This window comes from Rhopilema esculentum, chromosome 21 (genome assembly GCF_057945365.1).
Source record: "Rhopilema esculentum isolate cy_ngs chromosome 21, ASM5794536v1, whole genome shotgun sequence".
Taxonomy (NCBI): domain Eukaryota; kingdom Metazoa; phylum Cnidaria; class Scyphozoa; order Rhizostomeae; family Rhizostomatidae; genus Rhopilema; species Rhopilema esculentum.
Window position 1 is genome coordinate 2,018,859 of NC_142835.1, and position 24,017 is coordinate 2,042,875.

Genomic DNA, 24,017 nt, shown 5'->3' on the forward strand with positions numbered 1-24,017 from the left:
AGGTACTTTTGCTTCCTGTACAGAAATTTAAGCTTGCCTTTTATTTTGTCAAACACCCTACTTGCCATTGATGCCCTAGAACGGTTTTCATCCAGAACACATCCTAGATACGTGAACACATCCTAGACTAGTCAGCTATTGTATTAAATAGCCTGCTTCCATAGATTGATAAATGATTTTAAAGAGACAGACACATTCACTAAATTACATTTCAGCTGACTTAAGATTCAGAAAATATAAAAAAAACATATTGATGACAGGAGCAGCAAAAATATTAGGGCATTTAATTTTTTTTAGTATTTTGACTGGGTGTTTCAAATGTTACTGAATTTAGTGAATGGGCAAGAAAACGTTACATTTGTCACCAAAATGCTCCCACCCCTGTACCCGGCATTAGAACTGACAACTCCGTTAGTGTTGTTGGGTTCCTTTACGTAAATTGTCTTCGTTCGCTCACTTTTTGGCTAGGCCCCCCCCTCTTTTTGATAGAAGAGCCCTGTCGATGCTCTTGGTCTAGACTAACTAAAGCTGAAATAACAAACATATTGGATAGACACTATTGTCTTAGAACAATTGATCTCACATTACTCCTTTTGTTGACTCAGTTCTGGAACCCTTCCAGAAAACTACGTTCTGCCACGGAAAGCCAAAGTTGAGTCAGGACGAAGTTCAGATTAAAGAACCCAAAAAGTACGTTGATTTATTCACAGGCAAATCAAGTTATCTGTAAATCTGTAGTGTAAGTAACTGGAAAGTAGGCAAAGCATTAATTGCACACCGGAGTTCCAATATTCATTTTGTCAAAAACCTTCTGCTTCATCTGTTAGCGTGAATTTTCAATTCCTTGCATGAGCGGTACACGGGCAGTTAAGTTAGAAACGTTGGAAGTTGAAGAAACTTCAAATATGGCTGGACATCACTGTTATTCTCAGAATCCTTATATTTTAAAAGAAACCTGTTAGAAACGTTGAATTGCACGGGGATCCAAAACTTATTTTGTCAGAATCGGTTTTATTTAGCTTGAAATTATGCAATTTTCAACATTACTGCGCGCATTACTGGCTGGATTCTATTGGTGAGGGAATCCCCATCTTCCAAGCCACCTTCAGTCGACACGTGACACATGAAACCCCAGACACCTTTAGTTTGGGGTCTGGAATTCAGGCTAAAGGACGCCTGCACCAGGGAGGTGGGGGCAAGAGGCCGTGCCCCTCACGAAATGATTATTTTTCTTCATTTTACCACCGTTTTGCCCTTTTTTATTGGCGCTTTGCCCCCAATTGCCTCCTCGAGTGCAGGCTTCATTTTGCAAGATGTCGTTGTCGTTTTCTCGAAATTTTCATAATTTAGTCTCAGAAATATTGTTCAAATCTAGTTACAGAAATATCAAATTGAGTGCTCATCCTTCACTGCTGCATCGGTCTAAAAATACCGTATCCCCTGTTTCTCGAGGCTCTGGTGCCCATGGTACAAAAATTCCAATCACTAGGTATCGATGGCTCAGTTAGAGGCGCTGACTACAGACCAAAGGGTCCGTGGTTCGAATCCCTGGCATGACCAAACTTTCACCCATAGTGAGGAGAGTCGCCAGCTCTCTGTATTTCCAGGCATAGGAATCACGAGGTGTGGTCACATCGAGAGAAAGGACCAGAACACTGCTCGATAAGCATAAGCTTCTTGGTGTCCTGGTAGAAATAAATACAAAATACTGCTAGGGTTGTACAAACTTGAGGGGCATTTCACTACCTGAAATAGCATACTAGTGCAGGAGATTGGTGCAAAAATACAAGAACCAAAATTTTAGAAAACAGCATGCTAGAAAACAGTAAGCTGAAAAAGATGTAATATAGAATAGACCCAAATCATATATTGCCCATTCTATGAAATACTTCAAGAAGCAAAATAGGTTAAATACGTAGAGAAATGGGTTGTATATGGCAAATAAAGATTTTAATTTTGCTAACGTTTTGCAATGTTATGAACAAAGTCAAAATTAAAGGGATCTCTGCAATTTGTGGAGGACTAGCCTACTCCCGGATAAAAATTTGGAGACAAAATTTTCAAGTGAAATGCCCTCGGGCAAACTCGAGCAAAAACCACACCTCAAGGGGCAGGCTTTTAAAAAAAACAAATATTCTGCGAATGAAACATTTGTTTGGAAAAAAGGTGGTTTAGAACGGAGTTATGAGTCATCATTTTTTATAAAAAAATTGCTGTAAAAACGTGTACTAGATAGTCAGATGAAATTAAAAAACTAGGATAAAAATAAACTCCCCTCACCTCTTATGCAGCATCAGAAATAGGCAAATATCTTCACAGAAATTTCACGAGCAATGATATATTCAATGATATTGGAAAAATGATATATTTGGAACAATGATATATTCAAACATTAACGAGTATAAATGGTTGCAGCTGCAAAGACCCTCCCGAAAATGTTTTTATTGGAAAATACGCCAGCATGAAAAATAAATTCCCCCCAATGGTCAAATCGATGACGTCAAAGTTCTCTTAAGAAGCAATGAATGTTGAAATTTCTGAAAGCTTTGAGAAAATGGATTACTAAACGTTAGACTTAGTTTCTAGTTGAACCTTAAGACCTCTGCCCAAGCTCTACTGTCTTTGAGCTACCTTTCTTAACTTCCTTAGCAGAAGGGTTTGATTCAAATAATGTCACTTTAACTCGATGTCATTTCTGACACATTATGTCATTTATCTACGCAGGAGCAGTCCAAGATGGATTCTGTATATGATGTGCTAACTGCTGTGAAGGAGCATTGGATTATTACATCATTGTTGCTCTTCACTCTTCTGATGTATTGGCATTATGTTGTAAATTTCACGGCACTGAAAAAGCTCGGCATCCCTGGGCCCACGCCCTTACCGCTAATTGGCAACAGCATGGTATTTGTTGGGAAAAGAAAAGAGCTGCACACGTACTTTTGCGAAGCTGGAAAAAAGTATGGTAGCATTTATGGGTTGTATCTTTTTAAACTACCCATAATCGTTGTGGCGGAGCCAGAAATCATAAGGCAGGTGCTGGTTAAAGAATTTGACAAGTTTCATGACCGACCTGTAAGTTTTGAACTTTTTCGAGAATATTTTTTCTCAGAGCCGTACTAATGGCTGGAAAGTTGGGCATCTCAATGACGACTTTTTTCTCAGCTGCTTCGATTTCTGGCTCTTAACACGAAAATCACGCTTCTTGATATTAGTTCAATTGTTTGCCCACCAAAAATAAAAGTTTCCTTGGACCCAACAAATCGCAATTGTACTTTGCAAATCTTTTTGGCCTGAAAAATACTTTGACCCTCCCGGTAAGAAACGGATCATTGGACCTGTAAAATGCTCATTGAAAAGTTCACTTGTCGGTTGAGAGGCAAGACGGCAGTGTTCAAGACAAGACCAGCCTTGTGTGACGACTGCTTCATAGCTTCTTTAAAGAAAAGATTGTTATTCTGCGAGAGCTAACCTTTTAATCAGTATATACTTGATTCTTATTCGTTCTTCCCTTGACATTGAATTTTCTTTAAGATACAAGAATAAATCCTTGGATCTGAGGTTCCATATAGTCGGCATGATAAACAAACAAAGTCCGCATGGTTTTATCAGCATTTTCAATTATTATAATTATCAATTTTTTCAAAGTTGGCTCCTATCAGATGATAGAAAAAGCATATTCAGGCCAACTAACAAAAGTTAAATTAAAGTTACAAAGATAATTGGGATGTTACAAAGTCTTCTAATTGCAATAATGATACCCTGGGTATCAGAGTCTCCGTTATTTGTCCCAGAAATATAGTTAGAAACTAGCCACAGAAATATTGTTTGAGGCCACCACAGCTGTCTACAATACTTTGTCCCCGGATTCATGTGGCTCTGGTACCCAGGGTACAATGATGAAAACAGCATATTTTAAGTTAGAGAGCCAAAGTTTTTGAACATATTGTTTGCACAAACTCCAGATGTATGAACCACCATTCTAATTGTTGGTATTAGTTTTGAATTTATCCTACGTCAGGCATCCTTTCAACTTATTTTGCAGCGAGGAGGAACAAACTGAGCCTGAGTAAAAAAAGTTTCTTTACCATAAATTTCTTATTTTAGCAATGTAACTATTTCATAACTAAATTGTAATAGCTAGAATTCTGTGTAAGGACAGGCAAGAGCTTGCCGTTTTTGGTTTGTCTTCATGTACAAGTCTTCTAAATACCTTTTGACACTATTATTTTGTCAAAACTTACACTTTCTTCAACACTCAACTGTTGAGTCACTAGATCTTTTACTATAAAACATAAGGTGTCAATTGTCTTTTATTCAGTTTCATAAAGTTTTTGCAAAAAATGTCTTGTTAAATTCTGTGGAATCGGTTTCATGGTTTTGTATTAAGATGCATAAGGATCAATGTTGTATGTAAAAGCTGAATGTCATCAGCATGTGTCGTTGATAAAGATATTGAATAAAAGAGGCCCTAAGACAAACCCTTGAGGAGCTTATACTTTCTTAATTTTCTCCAGTTACTAAATGAGTCATTTTTCCTTACTTTTTGCTTTTTTTTGATAAGCAGATTTTAATTACTTGTAAATCCATGCAAACACCACAAGAGTGAAGTTTTGCCATCAAAAGGTTGAAATTTTAAACAATCAAAAGCAATTGAAAGTCCACCGTGCATTCAAGTGCTTCGGATGTATTATTGGGTTTAAATTTGCGTTTTACAACATTGTACCTCTTTGCAAGTGCTGAAATATTAACAACTTCAAATTCATCGTGGAATTGAGAATCATCCAGCTGTTTGTTGAATATCTCAGTGAGAGAATCCTTGGCAATTTGGCAGGAATAGGCTCAACTTTACTTTAGTTTACACTGTGCCGGATAAAATTTATCCGCATAAAACTTGTTCGGATTGATTTGTGTTTACACTGTGCCGCACAGATTTTGTCCACTTTGCCCTCATGTTTACACTGTGCCGGATAACTGCAGTCACATGACCTAAATCATGCACAGGACGCCCAAAATGAAGTCTTCTCTGGGCAACGAAATAATAACGAAATTCCCGCCAACAATCCGATACAAAATGAATCCGGTATCGTGTGAACAGGGCCAAAGACATCTTGAGTATGGCTCTGTGTACCGTGTGCCCAGTGACAGGAAAATGCTGATTTCCGTTTTTCTTGAGGAACTTAAAAAATTTTTTTCTTTATAAACTCATGAAAATAACCAAAGTTGATGAAGATATGACAAAAAGCCATACATTAGCATAACATTTTTATTGTCCTTTTTCAAATAAGAGCTCACTATTCATCCCGGAGCTGCCTGAGCCACTAACAAGCATGCTGACTGCTGTCAAAGGTCAAAGGTGGAAGGACATCCGCAGTATTATGACCCCTAACTTCACCTCTGGCAAACTCAAAGGCATGATGTACATTATGAACGAAGCTGGGGATACTCTTCTAAAGAAAATAAAAAAGGCAGCAGAAGAAAATCAGGCAGTCGATATTCACGAGTCAGTATTTGAGCTATATTTTTCTATTTTTATCTTTAAATTATGAAGGGTTTTGATTTAACAACATGAAGCAAAATAAATTTTTTAAGGTTAAGTTAGATTAATCTGATTACGTTGAACTTTTTAATTGTAACATTGAGCAACTTTTGAATTTATAAACTAAAGGTAAGCTACTGAATTTCAGTACACAAACAATATTTTGTTTCAGATGGCAGCAGTCAGTGACGATAGAGGTGATTCTTTCTGCCGCTTTTGGAACTCTTTCTGAAGCACAGACAAACCCAAACGACAAAGTAACATCTTATGCCAAGGATGCAATGTCTCCAAGACCATGGCCAAATATTGCTTTGATGGTCCCTATTATCGGCAAGAAATTATGCAAGGCAATCACTATATCCCGCTGGGGGTTCAACTGGGGTCCTATAATAGATATTGCAGGGAAGATACTCAAGCAAAGACGCGAAGGTGAAGGAGAAGCAAGAAAAGTAAGCGGTGTTCCTTTTCCTTTCGCTGATTTCTTGCATGAAGATGATTCATGTCTTTTCTCTCGAAAGATAAAACTTAGGAAAAAAAATCAGGATGATATGATTGTATTGGTTCGGCAATACTTGGATTTTTCTGAAAGGATGGAGGATTAAATGCAAAGTTTGACACTATTGCATTGCGATCCATTTTGAGAAAATTTTTATTATAAATGGCAGATATTTAAAAATTGCGGATGGAAGCAAATTTTATTCAGATATGGTACTATTCAAATGCTTCTAAATCTGAATGAGATATTAATTTGAGTTCTTCAAACATTGTTCATATCATGATAAAGTTCAGGTTTGGCAATTTTGCCTGATAGTGACGTCACATTGAGGAAAGAATTTATGTATGCCCTAAAAGCTGTGTAGCTAAGTTCTCTATAGAGAATTGTTTAGTTTTAGTAAATTTACTGCTCTCGAATTGGATTCTAGATAGACTAGAAATGGCTACTGGGAGGAAAAAATTGGAATGTATTTTCAAGATTAAATATATATTGTTCCTAAATGTTTGTTAAGCATGGCAAAAAAGGACGAGAAAGGTGAACTCAAACAATAAGCACTAAAACCACGGAGAAGCCATCATAGTTTTGTGAAACTTTATAGATTTTCTATTCTTGTACCAGCAAATCCTATAAATCGGTGACGAAGGTGAAGTTTTGAAAACTTTTTAAGCATTCAGCTTATAATGAATAAATTCATGAAGAAGTGTCTTGATACTATCCTAAATATTTGTTTCGTATTTTGTGTCGTCATTCAATGATGAATTAATACTAAGGCAATAACCTGTTCCTCATTTTAGGACATGTTACAAAACATTCTAAACTCCCAGCACCCTGATAAGAAGGGACATAAACTCACAGAAAATGAAGTTATTGCTGAAATGGTTCTTTTTTTACTTGCTGGCTATGATACTTCAAGCAACACTCTTGGCCTAACTTGCTACCATCTTGCTTTATACCCAGAGTTCCAAGAGAGAGTGTACGAGGAAATAACGCGTATTTGTGAATCAAAAGACACAGCTACGTATGACGAAATTAAAGAAATGGTTTATTTGGAAGCTTTTGTCTCTGAGACATTGCGCCTTTACCCACCAGGTGAGGTTTTAAAGATGGAAATTAAACCTTTTTCCTCTCTTGAGAAACCAGGCAAATGCTACCGATTGGGATTCGAACACTTAAGAAAGATGACTGTAGGCTAATAAGGATTTAAACATGGCAATGGCCAAAGATGCTTTATAAAATTACCAGCTATGCTGCTTTAAGAACGTTTTGGGAAGGTTGGGGTTTCATAATTAAAACGATATGCTCATTTCTGCTTTAATATCTTCCCTCGCCTCATGCTTTCTTTTTGCTAAAATTGGTAAATTATTTTTAGCGTAAAATTTATTCATTTCTACATCTTTTCTAGGTTTCTTTGTAACCCGCACCGTCGAAAAATCCTGTATCATAAACGGTGTTCATTTTAAAAAGGACATGGCTGTCCTCATACCCACTTACGCTTTGCATCGGGACGAAAAATACTGGCCCGAACCAAACGCCTTTAAACCGGAGAGATTTCTTCCAGAGAATAAAGAATCTATTAACCAATTTGCCTATTTGCCTTTTGGCAACGGTCCTCGAACCTGCATTGGAATGCGATTTGCACAGATGGAAATAAAGACGATCCTTGTTAGAATGCTGCAGAAGTATCGCATGGTGCGTGGTCCTGAGACGCCAGTGCCTTTGAAGATGCAGCCAAGAGCCGTGCTGTCACCGGCTGAGCCAGTCTGGATACGATTTGAGAAGAGAAAGTAGACTTGAACACGTTCAAGTGAGAAGAACTTGAAGTGTAACACAAGGCAACTATTTGATCTTTACTTTAGTTCACAATTGTTTTAGGCACATCTTGATTTGGTTTTTAACTTTTGCTTGAAAAAATTGCCGGATGACTTGTATTTTTCTTAATATACGACTTTAGGATAAAACATACATTTTGTCTAAGACTTGTATTTAAGACTAGCATCATCGTTACAGTGTAAGGAATCCTATAGTTGGCCGCGAAAATAAATCGCCAATTTGTTCACAGAAACTGAAACTTGAATGTTTATCACGATTACAAATCTTTGTAACGTTTTCATAACTTTCACAGCTTACAACTGCAACTCATTTTATGGTCAAGTCAAGAATTATCTATAAAAAGTTTCCATTATTAAGTATCATTTTATTACAAAGTTTCTAAATATTATTAGTTGCGTCATAGCTATTTTTGGACACCCTTCGTAAAATTTTGCCGATTTACAATTAAATGAAACTGAAACTGAGACTTCGAGTTTACATTAGGCCTAAACACGTTAAAGATGGAGATCTACTCTAAGTGATTGCATACTAAGTGGAAGTTGCTAGAATATTCTGGAAACGTCCTCTGCTACTAGTGTTTATTGATAACCTTGACAGCAGCCACGTAGCTGCAGGGGCAGGAACTGTGTGCTGTGCTCTCCTCCTTAAAATGAAAAACTTGACTACACCTCTGGCCACATTTACTCTAAATGATATTTCGGAATGTTGGTTTGATAATAATTTCGTATCATCAATTGATTATTACTTTGGTAAGTGGAGACCTTTGCGAGATAAGCAAAAATCCCTGTCATCTGCCCCTAAGCTTCGAAACCCGAATACTTGCAAAACGTTCTTTGTGGCCTATCATTCAAGTATGATCTCACAGCTTTGTTATATTTAGCAAAGATGGAAATGTTTTACTGCCCACAAAATGCTTAAGGCTTCTTTCTCCGTTTGAGGGAAGTTTTTTCTACGAAGATAGCGCATGGCTTGCATAGACGTCCAGACGTTCAAGATCAGAAGTCACAGCGCAGATGCGGACTGAAGACTAGGCCGTATTTGTCGAGATGGCAAAGAAAACAGAATTATAAGATATGGACATTGAAGTCATAACTGCAATCAACGAATTAAGAGCAAAAGATAGGAAACGGCCCTATTCTAGCACGATTACCACGAAACTTGAAAAATAGAATTTTTCTTGCACGCCAAGTGACGTTAGCGATGCATTCAGACGTCTTGTTAAACGAAAACAGATCAAAAACTGAGAAGAAGAAGATGGTCCATTAACGTAATTGCATTCAAATTTACCAAGTGGACTCTATCATCAGAATTTCTCTCATTAAAACAACAAGTTGAACAGTGGCAAAGCCAAAGGTCCACAAATTTCCAAAGATAAAAATTTTTGAAATTGGAAAGAACTTGATTCATGTTTTTAAATCATTTTATGCCCGATTCCAAGGTTAGTCTACCCTAGGTACCAGACTCACTATATATAAAATAAAATAGAGTCTGGTACCCAGGGTAAGGCTAGTCTTGTCTTATTCTACAATTATACTTTATGGCTGGACCCTTTTTCAATTTGGAGACACAGGGCGAAAATAGGGCATTGCAAAATGCTTCACTGCAATCATTATCTCAACAGATTCAGAAGGCAATTGTTGATTTAGCAAGCTAATTTGAAGAAAAATGAGCTAACTACCTGACCTTAAATACTTCGTATTATCTTTCTATCTACTTTCATCAGACATAAAAGAGTGTATAGTGTATATTGATATTGTCCAATGCATGTATTTAAATGCGGTATTCGCTATTAGCAACATCTGCTTTCATCAGTATATAAATATATTTCTGAACAAAGTATAAAGATATATAGTTTGACATACCAAAGGCATTGTGGGTAATCCCCAAATGACTAAAAAATACAGTCGCTTTAAAAGTGAACTGACACGCAAAATTAACTTGACCTCAAATGAAAGCATATCGAGCATAAATACCTGATACATTATTATTTTTTTAATATTCAACACAGTTTTCGAGTTATTGAGCGTCAAAGTTAGCCGAGCATGGACGAGTTTGCCCGAACCTTCTGCATAATCGTGACGTCACCAACACCATGTTCACATCACTGAAGCAAAACGATAGTCTGGAAGGCTGTACTTTTGTGACTTACCGGATGAGCATCGATACATTAATTGAGCAGGTTTTGGCTCCATTTAGACAACCTATTTGGAAAACAGATTATGACTCCTTTACAAACCTTTCACAATAAGATTTGCAAGAATATCGTATTATTCAACGCATTTGAGGCCCTTCCTCCGTCTTCCAGGACCCAGTGTGTGGCGGGCCAACATATTATACAATGGTAGCGATAAAAATATTGGCAGGATATTTTTTAATTTCTGGAAACCTAAGTAAAATACTTTTCTTTTATTACGAGAGAATCAGCTAAATGGGTCTATTTTGCATGAAATAATAATGTAGCGCCGCTTTTAGATGTAAGAAAAATAATTGAGAAACACATGTAGATGCTGAAAAGACTACATTTAATTGTGATATTTTTCAGTTTTTAGCTTTAGATTGGGTAGAAAGGAAAGTATGCTTAGGATATCATTGGGTAGAAAAAATTAATAATGGGTCGTATGTTGGGTAAACCAAATTTCTGGAGGAAAAATCATTTCTCTTCGGCCCCAACTACGACCATAACTAATGGCTGGTCCCTTGGGGCGTGGCTACACCTCTTGGGCACTACCACCAGTTCTTGGTTAGCTTCGCCACTGAAGTTGATTAATTGAGGTATCAAATCGATCATCTGGAAATCAATCAAAATGCTACGCAGAAATCTTTCAGGATCGAAGGAGAAAAGAAGAATTAACAGAGGAAACCACCGGAGCAATTGCGCGCCCTTGGAAGCGAGCAGGAGGAATCACACAGGACCGAAGAGTGGTCAAGCAGAACCAACAATGGTAGTGTTAGAAGAAAGACATTTGAATTACATTCCAGCGGAAGGCAAGAAGACGAGAAGAACGGTAGAAATTATAGGAGACTCTTTGGTGAAGGATATCCAGTCATACCAGATTAACAAATCTACTGGAAAGATGGACGAGAAAATGTTTGTCAAGGCACATTCTAGTGCAATTGTCGAGTGCAAGCCGCTTTTGTCAAAAAAGCAATTGGCCCCACAGGAAGATTCATCCTTCGTTGTAGAACCAACGATTGTCGCTCCAAGGCTACACCAAAATATTTCGCAGAAAGGATAATTGATTTAGGCAACTTAATGAAAACAAAGGTAAACATGGTACCATACCTATCTCTGGACGTCTAAAATAGAGCTATGGAGACCGATGGTGGCCTATTATAGAGCTATGGAGGTAAATAGATTTCTAGAACAACTATGCATTTTTCAAAATGTTTATTACATGGTTCTTGTATGCTTGTTACTGTTGTTGAAACTACTTTTCCCAAACAAGAAACAACTGTAATTAATAAAAATTATAACGAGAAAGTCTTCAAAAGAGAGGAGAAATCCTGAACTCCATTTCTTCAATTTTACGTCGGATCCAAACAGATGAGCCGACTCATTTGATCTAGGCTTAGTACTTATATTACTTTATGTTATTCTTTCTTATACCTTTTCTTTATTGTCCCAACATTTTTAAAAGTAATAATTCTCTTGTTAAGTGACATTTTGTCCCATGCATTGATGTAAAGAATGCTTTCGTGTTGTCGGCGAGAAAACCTTATGAACTAGGGACCCAACTATCTTCAAAGTTATGGAACTGAAACTTTGCTTCCTGGCCTTATTTGTGGTGCTGCACTGAATAGAATGGGAGTAAATACAGCTTTAAAACTTCACCAAAGCTTTTTTGACTGGGGTACTTGTCCAGTCTACAGTTGGGTTTTGCACTGTAACTTTATAAATTCATGTAGAGTAAAGATATTGTCACTGGTTTCGTAACCTTCCCTACAGGCAGCCTGATTTTCACATAGAATATCGAAATTCGTTGAAAATCTTTGCAGTCTTTCTACTAGAACCCCCAAAAAGACTCCTCTGTAGTTATCGATATTATATTTATCGCCACCGAAAATTACCAATCTTGAAACTTTTATCAAACAATTTTGTGAAAAAAGCAAAAAGGTCATCATTCAAATATTTGAATATTTCAGCAGTAAGCGAGTAAGCAAATCTGTCCAAACTGAAATCTATTCCAGATTTCAGTTTTGTAACCGTTTCTTTCACTTCCTCGACAGTAGCGGGAATGAATTTGTTCTTTGTTGGACTAAGCATCAAGACACATGTTTGAATGTGTTTGAGGGGCCCCTTTAAGTACTCCGACGGTTCAAACGAATAACACAAGCAAGTGTTCTGATTACTTGGCTCGTCAGTTTATCTAATTTCATAAAATTCAAAAAGACAAAACGGTACACGTCGGCAAAAACTAGCATCATCCAACAAACTTCGCGACTGAGCCTGAACCGACTACCCAAACATGTCCGCGCTCTAACGACTACCGTAAATTCTCTTTTTAGCCCCCTCTCAATTTAGCCCCCCTCTCAATTAAACCCCTCTCTTATTAGTCCCCCTTTTAGAAGGAAAAATTTAATTAGCCCCCCTCTCAATTTATCCCCCCCAAATTTTCACTGATGCTGAAATAAGTAAGCTTGACAAAAAACAGAGATTTTTAATTTAATCATTGATCGTTCAATACTTCGCATCAAATCACACCATCTCTTTTCCAGTCATAACAGATCCGAAGACAAATATTTAATTTGCATTAAGCACGGGCCATGCGAGAGCCTTTTACCAAAATTACAGGCCGTTGGTACTCCGAGGGATGAAGTCGACCTTTTCGAATGCTCGATTTCAGAGGGCGACATGGCCCAAGAAGATATTTTAGAATTAATAATTGATGACAATAACGATGACAATATTATTGATAAAGAAGGCTGATTTGATGTTTTTTATTTCGCAAATAACAAAAAATCAGTTTACCACAATAAATGGTTTTTTATTATAAAATATTTATGAAGCCCCCTCTCTCAATTTAGTCCCCCTCTCTGATAAGCACCCTCTAAAGTGCTGAAAAACAATAACCCCCTTGAGGGGCTTAAAAGAAAATTTACGGTAATTCAGAAGACTGATCTACTCAACTGGCCAACACAAAACATAACAATGGGGTAGACGAGATAAGACAAGATGTCAAAGGAAATTGGAAAGATGTGAAGAGATTTCAAGTACGCTCCAGGATGAGTCGATTGTTCATTGCACAGAGACTATTGTATTAGGACAATCGATTTGAAATTCTAGTCACCATCAATTTATGATCATTTGTTGAATCGGGGCGATGCTGCAAATGCCAAAGAAAAACAAAGTTGTGTGCCTGTGAATAGTCGTTGAAGTGCAGGTTAACAAGAGGTATGTTGATATGATTTCAGTGCGGATGAGTATGCTTCTATTGAATTAAGCAAATGGTATTAAGTGCCCGGAAAGCAGGAAAACCTTATGGAAAATTTATCCACCCACTACTGACAAAACGTCCCCCGCTCGAGCACAAATAAACATCAAATGATATGAAGAAAGACTGAATCTCTCTTAAACAGCTATAAAAGCAGAAGCATTCGTTTTTTATCATCGTTATGTGATTTTGGTATGTTATCACTTTTGCATTTCAGGGGCCTCACGCACGCCCTGCTGTTATAAGGCACAGTGCAGTCCTTTTTGACAAGGCCTGTAGAAGATAGGACCCCTTTTTACAGGCTACAGCTACTGCCAAAATAAAATCTTTCGTATAGATAAAATATAGGATTTACCCTTTTGCTGGGAGGGGGAAAGGGGGATTCGTGACCCCCAATGAAATTATCAAAGACCATGCCTTAAGGATAACATCAGAATGGACAAGGAAGGATTTCTTAATACAATAGTCCAAAATAATACAGAACCGTTTGGATTCCCTGAAATTGCCCGTCCTGCCGTTTGGCTACGGCGCCCCAGAACAAAAATGGAGGCGATACTTTCACAGTGGCAGTCTATTATAACTTCAAACTGACAAGGAAACTATTTCGAAAACACAGACAGGAGAAAAATTGCGGGCTATAGCCCCCCTCCCAAAAATATAACTATTAGCAAACAAGTCAGCTTTCAAACAAGCCTCAACAATTCATCACAGCATGCAGTTGGTTGACGGTAGAAAAAACCTTCCAAAGTGTAAACAAGGCAAATCAAATCTTTTTTATAAGGTGTAACCAGTGAGATTGGAAGCGTTTTCGCTTCAGGGAGGTGTTCAGGCCTCATTTGCAGTTTGTCAGCCTCAGCTTGTTTTTAATTTGTTGTTAACTTTTGACTAACTTTGAGGCTTGTGTTCTTACAAAATCGCTCTTTAAAAAAAGAGTGCAAGCCTTAAAAGTAATCTTCTCATGTGCTGATGCTTCCTCTTTGAATTAGCTCTTGGAACTTATGTGAAGCATGATGTGAGATCGCCCAATTATTCCAACCCTTTTTTAAGTGGGCCAAGGATAGTAGGTGGAAGTTTAGCCCTGTATTTTGTTTTGAAGTGTTTGATTTAAATTATTTTGCACTCTTGTGTAACCAGCGGCGCTTCCACTCCACTTTCGTAAAAAACGAGATTTTCTTACTTTTTCTTTATCTTCCATAAAACCAGAAATTTCTTTCTGATGTCGTGATGTGGCAAAAAATGTAGAGGGCTAAGGCCAAAATTGTAGGGGGCCAAGGCTTCTTACCCCTTTTATTGCAGCTTTAAAACTACTTGCTTTGCATAAAAATAGGGGGCATGGCCACCCTCCCCCCGTGACGTGGGCCCTGCTACAGTGATATAGCGCTCAACTAATACCTGTTTGGCCAAACTTTTATAATAATATGGCGCCCATATCTCATAAGAGACCTATTATAGGCTTGTGGCTTCAAATCGACGACCAATTCCGCAAGTGCGGCCAACGGATTTGGCAATAGGTTTTCCATGGGTCGGCCTAAGCATGAAGCCTTTTTCCCATATAACTGCCCTGGGTACCAGAGCCTCAGTGAAAGAGATGATCGAACTGTGGTCCCACTCTTTCACTGATGCTTTGGCAGCTAGGGCACCATATAACAATAGGCGATATATTACAATCGTTTAGATCTACACTAAAAAGATAAGTAAAAATTAAAGATTCCTTTGATCTTCAGAGCGTAATTCAAATTTACGGTTTTGCCCTTCTTTCCCGTTGTTCTTTATAACGGAAGTTTATCCATTTGTTATTCCAAAAAAACTACCTTTTTTATAGTTTAATTTTATCAATTTTATAATTTTTTACACAACAGGAAATTTTTTCTTGGATTCTGGATATCCTGGCCAACCCTTTTCTTGAGTAACGCCCTAGCTTTAGAGGTTTGCAGCAAAAATCGACTTGACTATTAACTCTCTGTGGTTTTGAATCGAAAGAATTACCTGACACAGGGGGGTTTGGGTTGATAAAATTACTCAAATATGCCCTTTTGTAAGTCGTAAAATCTTGCTCACAATTTAGTGTGCAGGAACTTCTTTATTATCACTGTGATTCTTATTCTTGACATGCTTTTACCGTGATATGATTTCTCATAACATAGGGTTTTGTTGCGTACAACTTTTAATGCCCTCGTTTTCTATTAACCATCTACGCAGGAGCAGTCCACGATGGATGCTGTGTTTGATGTAGTAACTGCTGTGAAGGAGCATTGGATTATTACGTCATTGATGCTGGTCACTGTTCTGATGTATTGGCATTATGTAGTAAATTTCACTGCACTTAAGAAGCTCGGCATTCCAGGGCCTACGCCTTTACCTCTGATTGGTAACAACATTACGTTCATCTGGAATAGCAAAAAGCTGCATACTTATCTTTGCGAAGCTGGACAAAAATATGGAAACATTTTTGGGTTATACTTTTTGAAACTGCCAACGACTTTCGTAACGGAGCCTGAAATCATAAAGCACATCCTGGTTAAAGATTCTGACAAATTTCATGACCGGCCGGTAAGTTTAACCTTCGTTAAGTTTTACAAGTTAATTTTGTGCTGGATGATTACTTATGGATCACTTTTTGATTTTTCAAAATTTTTGATATATTTTTTTCTGAAAGCAATCCAAAATGCTAAAAATCCGATGATGGTTCTATGACTGGAGTAAATTTAATTTAAATAGAGACACTCACTCCTAAATGCTGCAGTCTGAAAAACGCCTCATATCGAAAATTAAGACCCCGTTTACACCGGTAGGGATCCAAATTGGCACATATGCATTTGGATCCGTTCCGTTCTAATGTAAACACCAACAAAAATTTTGAACGGTTCTTTAAACCGCCTACTCCGAGAGTTCGAGCAAAAGTTGAATGGCGCTGGGAGTTTTGCTGCAACTAATTGTCGTTTTAAAAAACATTTGTTGGTAACCGGAGCGTCCGTAGGCTCAAGCCTGGAGTATGAGACACGAAGTCTCTTTCCTTGGAAATAAATCTAAAGGTACAATACAAAAGTCACGACGTCAGTGATTATTATATGCTTTTGAGTGTGTTATAAAGGTTATAAAATACAGTTACCAACCAATGTTCCATCATTGTATCGTTTCTGAACCCGCTTAGATTAGTACCTGTTTGGATCTGTGCCTGTTTGGTCTGTCATAGCTGTCATAGCGGAACAGGTCAAAAAAGGGTAAACCTTGAAGAGCGTTCTCGAATCGGTGTGGATAGCATCCCCATACTCGAACGGATCCGGCTGATCCAGTTCAAAGGGTAACCTATCTGTTCTAGCTTTGGTACAGATACGTTTAGATCCGTATCAGTGTAAACAGGGTCAAAAAAGAACTCCTTATACACGTCGGATTACGTCATTCTGGGTATTTCTACAAGATTCGCTTAATTCCTATGTAATATTTACCAACTTTATTAAACTGTTACTTTTTATTCAATTGAAATTCGTTCCCATTCTGCCCTGCATAATAGGATCTTGGAATGCAGTTTCCAGAGCCACTAAAAAGCATGGTTGCCGAGGTCAGAGGCCAAAGGTGGAAGGACATTCACAGTATTCTGACTCCTGCGTTCTCCTCTGGCAAACTCAAAGGCATGATGTACATTATGAACGAAGCTGGGGATACTCTTCTAAAGAAAATGGAAAAGGCAGCAGAAGAAAAACAGGCTGTCGATATTCACGAGTCAGTACATATCATTTTTATTTGATTTGATGTTCCTGTTCGCTGCCACAGAATGCTAAAACATTAGGTGTAACGGAAATATACAACCTTTTCTTTCGTCAAACCAGACAAGAGGGTAAAACCTGCACAAACTCTTCAAAAAATTTAATTTTTTTATATCAACAACACGACATCATCACATGACATTACCCCTGTCACACGACATGGGGCATTTTGGTATTTCGGACTTGGAACATTCTGATACCTACACGAAAATGAAGAAGCCGATCTTGTTTAGACAGAGGTAGTTCATTTTCACCTTAGGACTCTAATAGTAATATTTTCAAAGGCAAACCGGCTCTGATTAGGCAACCTTTATAGAGTGTGCTTCCTTTTCTGATTGGCCTATTTTGATCCACACCTGGCTATAGCTATTTCGTAGCTCAGAATTGTCGATCAATATTCTGACGTTCTATACTCTGATGAGTGACACACGAGGTATGTCTCAAAATGTTTGCTTTTTTCAAAGCCATTTTCATCTTTTGTACCACCAAATTTTTGTTTGCAAATTAATAGATATAATTAAAGTTAAAGTCGACATCAAAAATATGAATTTCAGTACAGAATTAAAACTGTTGTTTCAGATGGCAGCAGTCAGTGACGATCGAAGTGATTCTCTCTGCCGCTTTTGGGACCCTTACTGATGCACAGACAAACCCTGACCGCAAAATCACCAGATGTGCCAAGGAAGCACTGGATCCGAAACCATGGCCTAATATTGCTGTAATGTTGCCTTTTTTTGGGAGGAAATTAGCTGAGGCAATCATTTTGTCTCGCTTTGGATTCAACTGGGTTCCAATAATTAATATTGCAAAGGAGATACTCAAGCAAAGACGACAAATTGGAGGAGTTGCAAGAAATGTACGTAATGTCAGTCTAATTTAACTTACTCCTATTTTCTGATTTGAATACTTAAATAACAGGATTGAATCAATGTAATTTATGCATCTTAAATCGTTGATTTACCTCCCGGGGCTTATGGATTTAAGAAGTTTGAATGAGCATATAAAAAGTAGCTATACAAATAGCTCGATTATCAGCTTTTTCACAATTTTCAAGTTCCCGCAAAAGGGCTGACACTAGCACTGATATAAAGGGGGGGAGGGGGTGGAGGATACATAATGTTTCCGACGACATATCTACTTCAATGGTAAATTGAATACTTCGCATGCGTATATAATTGTCAGTTCCCATTTGCTATGTATAGGTCTAGTGACCTAATGTGCAACCAAATTTGTTATATTTTAGATGCAGATAGATTTACTCAAGGTGTTGATGCCTTCTTACTGAATTGAAAGCATTTTCCAGTGAAATTTAGAAGGCTACAACTTAAAAAAAGTTAAACAGGGTTATCAACACAACATAATGACACAATAAAGTCAGGTCTTTCCAAGCAACAATCTTCCTCTCTTTTTCATGGCTGCAAACTTGTCTAGTACCACGTCATGATCGATTTCAGTGTTTCTGGAGAGACTCAGGGTCACCAGATTTGACAAACAATCATTTTTCATAGATGGTCGAAGGTAGTTTTTTATCAACCTCATTCTGCTAAACGAGCGCTCGGCGGAAGCTAAAGACACTGGTAGACAAAAAAAGATTTGATGCAGCTTAGAGAGGTTTGGAAAATTATGACACGTCCCCGTTCAAAATAAGGCTTAGTTAATCCCCTCCTAACCCTGAGCTGTTAGCTGTCGTGTCGTATCACACTGCATTGGGCTAAAAGTACGTTCTGCAGTTGCATATGAAAGTGCAAATGAATTGTACAATTGCAATGACTTGTGGGCTCTGACAGACATTCTTTATGGCTTTAAATTGAAGTCATGATCGATCAAAGGGTTTCCATCTTCGTTACCTTCTTTATTGGTATGGCATCTTCTTTCTTATAAATTCTTATGACTTTGCTAAAGTTCACCTCATTTTGAAAGCTTTAAGATTACTTCCATTGAAGCTTCTACTAGTTAACTTGGATTAGTGTTGCGTATTGCATCAGTGTTTGACATGCTCTACTGGAGTCCGTTAAAAGGGGCCCCATCTCAGTTTTCCCTTGGGACCCAAGATGCCTCCGTTTCGCCACTCATCTTATTCTACAGTAATTTCCTACATTTTAGAGTGTTGCCGAAAGAAATAGCATTATTGCACTTAAGTTCATAACAAATGCACCCAATATTTTAATTGCCTTCATTTTGTGTCTAACCGCACTAATGTTTTATCCCACTATTCCATTCGCATAAACACAGTGCCATTTTCACAAGGGCACAGTGCTGCCCCCGCTGCCCCCGCTGCCCCCGCTGCCCCCGTGCTTCCGGCGCCCCTGGTCTCTGTTTTTAGATAGGTGATATTTCATTCGGGGCTGTCTGACAAATCTCACCCCCTGTGTTAACATTAAATAGCCTCCTAAAATTTGTCACAATACAAAGCTGTTATTATGCCTTTTTGGTGCATAGCTGAAGTTGTCACAGCCACTGCAATCATGAGCAAAAAGAAGTTCTTCTTGATACTGTTGTGCTGAAAAAGGGTCCCGCGTGCTCCAGTATAACAATTTTGAATGTCGCCTTTTCTTTTCCAAAGAGCAATTCTTCCAATCCATCTCTCCAGTGACTCATCATGAGGACCTTCAGAAAAACACATCTACCAGTTTCTGCGTACACCAGGGCAGTCTCTGTCGATTTGTGATGCAACAAACCTTTCCCTCTCTAACCGAGTACAAAGCAAATTTATCAGCATATCCTTGTTATTCAGTTTGCCAGAGACGCTTCCCTGCTACAAGTAACTTTTGCGCTTCCAGTGATTTGAATGCTAGCTGTGTTTTGTTCATTCAAAGAAGATGTTTTTGCACTTTTGTTGACATACTGTCCAGGGCCATCGGAAGCAGGGGGGGGGGGGGGGGGATTTCAAACTCTACTATATTTCCTTTATATCAGTGTAATGAATGGGAACAATGCAATGGGCTCTTGAAGGACTCCGAAGATCTTTCGTCTTTACCAAAAGGGTTGTGGAGATAAAGCCATTCTTTGATTGACGTAAGATCTTTGTTGTCTCGAGACACTCTGCCTGGGCCTAACTGAACATGCTATTCACTTGTATTTTTTCTATATGCGCCAGTCAAATCACTAATATCATATCATATCATATCATTTGCAAAGCCCTGGGATGTTCAATAGTGGTGTCGTCACTGATGATATCATCGTTATATTTTTCAACTTTGTTGGATATAGCGTGACATATTTCAGTATTGTGAGTATTGGTGCCAAGTTTGGACTGTTTGCAATATGCAGTTTAAGATATACAATGTCTTTTCAACAGAAGAGTTCGCAGTTTAATATCAAAAGTCACATAACTTGTTGACAAAACCTCCCTCCAAACTAGCGGTTGTAACTTTTTGTTACGAAAGACCCCAATGTGAGGCTCACAATATGTTATTCTCTATTAAATTACAATTCGAATGGTATAAAAAGGTGGCTAATGTAGCATTTAATTCTAGGTCAAACCACAAGTCAACCAGGCGAACGTCTCCGACTTTTGCAAAGTTTAGAAAAATTTGAAATCGATAAACCGTATGGAACATCACAGCTTAAGCATAGAATGAAGATGTCAGATCATATACAATGCTAAATAAATACTTGTATCTAAACAAAGTCACTGATTGATTTTATGCAATTGCTTCGATATTGTTCTTATTATTAGATATTCCGTTCTGCTAGCTATGACCTAAAAAGCCAAATCCATCATCTTTTATGTGTATGAATGGTTAGGTACGGCGTATTAAACTTGCCAAACCTTTGTCTTTGTCTGCACAGTTGGTCCGGGAATTCCAGAGTGCTGCCCCTATTTTGGTCCAAATTATGAAGTATCCGACTTATGCGAGTCCGACTTAGGCAAGTTTGACTGAAATAATTGATTGTTCAATTACTAATGACTTTATCTCAGTATAATCGTTATTTAATTCTTATTTTCAGGACTTGCTGCAAAACATGCTGAAATCCCAGCACCCCGAGAAAAAGGGTCATCAGCTCACAGAGAATGAACTGATCGCCCAAATGATTCTATTCCTACTAGCTGGGTACGACACTTCAAGCAATGTTCTTTGCCTTACTTGCTATCACCTTGCTCTATACCCAGAAGTCCAAGATAAAGTGTACGAGGAGGTCATGCGCATTTGTGAATCAAAAGACACGACTACATATGACGAAATTAAAGAAATGGTTTATTTGGAAGCATGCATTTCAGAAACATTGCGTCTTTACCCGCCAAGTAAGTTTTTTGTACCTTCAATGTCTAAGCAATTTACTGCGCAGGACAGTTATTATACAGGGCTATTTTCAAACAACACAATATCTGACATCTTGTATGCTCCATTGGTTGATTACAATTTCAATTTTTTCCTTCTCTTTTTTCGTTTTTAAGAATACAATTTTCCCGTGGCATCCTTTTGTTCGTTTCTTTGATTTTGATATGAGAGGCTATAAAGCCAAAGGGTCGCATCATTGGTGGCACGGTCTAGAAAAATGATAACCATTTGATTGTGAGGCCTACAAATTAGAATCCGCAAGAACTGATGCCTGCTATAATGTTTCTAATTCATCGTCAATGTGTTGATTCAAAGTCATTTTAATTTTGTAATTAACACATAGATATAAATTGCGCCGTCATTAGCTTTTATGCTCAAGACGGGGTCCGGCTCCAATTTTCTCGAGAAGATGGACTCACCCCTAGATTCACCTCTAGTTCTTTAGTTTTACAAGAAAATTTTTTAGAAGAGATGTTTAACACCCCCACACACCCCAACCCCCAATCCTCCGGTCCTGGGTATATCTTTTAAAGTTGTTTAGGGTCTCCTGGGATATTTAAATGAGCTACCAGAGACGTTTTATTAGATAAGATCATCAGCCATGTTGTTTAGGCCTCCTTGCATGTTCTCGGTTCGCTAAATATTTTTTCCATTTCTACGTCCATGATAGTTTTCCTGTTATCCCGCTCCATCGACGAATCCTGTGTTATAAACGGTGTCCAATTCAAAAAAGGTATGGGCGTCCTCATACCCATTTACAACATGCACCGGAACGAAAAATACTGGCCCGAGCCGAACGCTTTTAAGCCAGAGAGATTTCTTCCAGAGAATAAAGAATCTATTAACCAATTCGCCTATATGCCATTTGGAAAGGGTCACCGAAGCTGCATTGGGAAGCGATTAGCACAGATGGAGATAAGGACTATCCTTGTCAGAATGCTGCAGAAGTTTCGCATTGTGTGTGGTCCTGAGACACCAGTGCCTTTGAAGATCCAACCAAGAGCCAGCCAAATTCTATCACCCGCTGAACCAGTGTGGATACGATTTGAGAAAAGAGATTAGACTTCAACACGTTGGTTTTTTTCAAGCAGTAAGCAGTTAAATTACCGGAAAAGTTTTCAATTTGTTTAACTTTTATTTCGAGAAAGACAATTTTGTAAAGCGACCAATTCAGAGTCCTCCCGTATTGGAGGTTTAAGGTCCCTAATTTTTTGTCTTAAAATAAATATGTCAAGGAAATGACCGGTGTTGTGGCTGCATTAGCGGTTGCATTTTCTTTCTATCTTCTATATTTGTAGCAGCAGCTTGATTACTAAGTAATGTTGATATTGTATTTGTATCTCTTGGCATCAGTGCCATAGGTTCAAGCGCGGAAGTGGAAGTATAGTGGTGGATTTCTTGGTGAAGCTGGGAGCAAAAGACGGGGAAAGGAAGAGGCTCCCCGCCCTCTAGCGCCTGTGACAGGAGTGCGAGTTAAAATCACGTAGGAGCGCGAGTGATTTTTCGCTGAATTCTGTAGGAGTGCGAGTGTTTTTTGTAAATTTTTTCGAGGAAGCATTTTTTGATGGCAGAGAGCGTGGTTTTTGCAACATCCGTGGGGGAGCCCACAACCTCTATTTGGTGGAAGCCTCTTTTATGCGGGAGTCATGTATCTGCGGTGACACGTTTTGTGTGTTAGGGTTTTGTGTGAGGGGTGTTTATGTGAGGGGTGTTTATGTGAGGGGGGTTTCTGTTATGCGGTTTTCTGCGAGGGGGTTTCTGTGAGAGGGGTTTTGTGTGGGGGACCGAGGTTTGGGTTCAATTTCGGAGTTATTTCGTTCTTTGCTAATTCGCATCTCGGGATAGGGGGTGGGGCATGCGTGTACCCGCCTCGGTGGGTTGATAAAAGAAGGTTAGCCAGCTCGGGATGGGAGGGCCTTGCAAGAGCCCGCCTTGGCGGAAAGGCAGGCGTCGGGCTAGGGGGCCCTTGCAAGAACCTTCCTTGGCTGGTTCCCCGACAAAGGCAAGCCTTTTGTTAGGGGGGCCTTGCAAGAACCCGCCTTTGCTGGTTCCCCAAGAAAGGCAAGCCTTGGGCTAGAGGCTGATATAAAGTGTGGACAGATTAAGGGAACCTTCTCACAACTTTGGTTTTTGGAGGTATGGATGTATTTTGACCTCTAGATGGGTCTGGGATGCTGTAAGATTTCTATTAGCTGTTAAGCATACCTGTTTGATGTAGCCTGTAAATTTCAGCATGAACTCTATAGTTATGCATTATCGATTAACATACAAAAAGGTATTAGAGACAAAAGATCCGCAATGGTCATCATCGGCTATAACGAACACACGGGATCACGGAATTGAGGGAGTTTGCGTTAAATCCACTGTTACATCTACATGCTTAATTGCGCGAAGTTCTGCACTTAAACAGTACATATACGGTGCTGGTGGAAATTTAAGTGTTTATAATTTTATGCAAGCTAGGAAAAGGAATCTCATCAAACTTTGGTTTTATCTAATAATGTTCAATGTACATTTTCCTTTAAGAATCATTCTTGTATTGTAGCATTAACGTATCAAAAATATCACGAACTGGCATATGTTTTTATGGGGCGCTTTAAATGTTACTGGACTATTTTTCAAACCCATGGCAATGTATTTACAACTCTACCACACTATCGTCAAAACCAGTCT

The 24,017-nt window shown here is 38.4% G+C and overlaps 2 protein-coding genes across 4 annotated transcripts in view; both read left to right on the forward strand.

Moving 5' to 3' along the window:
* The window catches only part of LOC135684281 (cytochrome P450 3A17), a 69,948-nt gene extending 47,342 nt beyond the window's left edge, over positions 1-22,606 (forward strand). Inside the window, exons 1-6 of one of the 2 annotated variants that reach the window (XM_065199773.2) lie at positions 12,941-13,257; positions 15,497-15,847; positions 16,809-17,017; positions 17,641-17,917; positions 21,013-21,307; positions 22,015-22,606. In XM_065199773.2, coding sequence (XP_065055845.2) covers positions 15,509-15,847; positions 16,809-17,017; positions 17,641-17,917; positions 21,013-21,307; positions 22,015-22,406 — 1,512 coding nt within the window. In that variant the 5' untranslated portion in view covers positions 12,941-13,257; positions 15,497-15,508 and the 3' untranslated portion in view covers positions 22,407-22,606. Of the gene's footprint in view, positions 1-12,940; positions 13,258-15,496; positions 15,848-16,808; positions 17,018-17,640; positions 17,918-21,012; positions 21,308-22,014 lie in introns of those variants that run through there. The other variant, XM_065199774.2, reaches the window with a different exon arrangement.
* LOC135684287 (cytochrome P450 3A14) lies at positions 562-8,246 on the forward strand. Of its 2 annotated transcripts, none has more exons than XM_089114803.1 (6): positions 562-694; positions 2,725-3,075; positions 5,289-5,503; positions 5,712-5,988; positions 6,830-7,124; positions 7,438-8,246. In XM_089114803.1, the coding sequence occupies exons 2-6, from the start codon at positions 2,737-2,739 to the stop codon at positions 7,821-7,823; spliced, it is 1,512 nt and encodes a 503-aa protein (XP_088970929.1). In that variant the 5' UTR covers positions 562-694; positions 2,725-2,736; the 3' UTR covers positions 7,824-8,246. The 2 variants fall into 2 exon arrangements, with proteins under 2 accessions (XP_088970929.1, XP_065055855.2); XM_065199783.2 differs by having other exon boundaries at positions 595-690; positions 7,438-8,243.
* Positions 22,607-24,017: the final 1,411 nt, after the last annotated feature.

Excerpts from the sequence above, each read along its gene's own strand:
- LOC135684287 (XM_089114803.1), top strand. The coding sequence starts at position 2,737 with ATGGATTCTGTATATGATGTGCTAACTGCTGTGAAGGAGCATTGGATT. Across the intron at positions 5,504-5,711 it reads CAGGCAGTCGATATTCACGA|ATGGCAGCAGTCAGTGACGA; the intron begins GTCAGTATTTGA and ends ATTTTGTTTCAG. Across the intron at positions 5,989-6,829 it reads GTGAAGGAGAAGCAAGAAAA|GACATGTTACAAAACATTCT; the intron begins GTAAGCGGTGTT and ends TCCTCATTTTAG.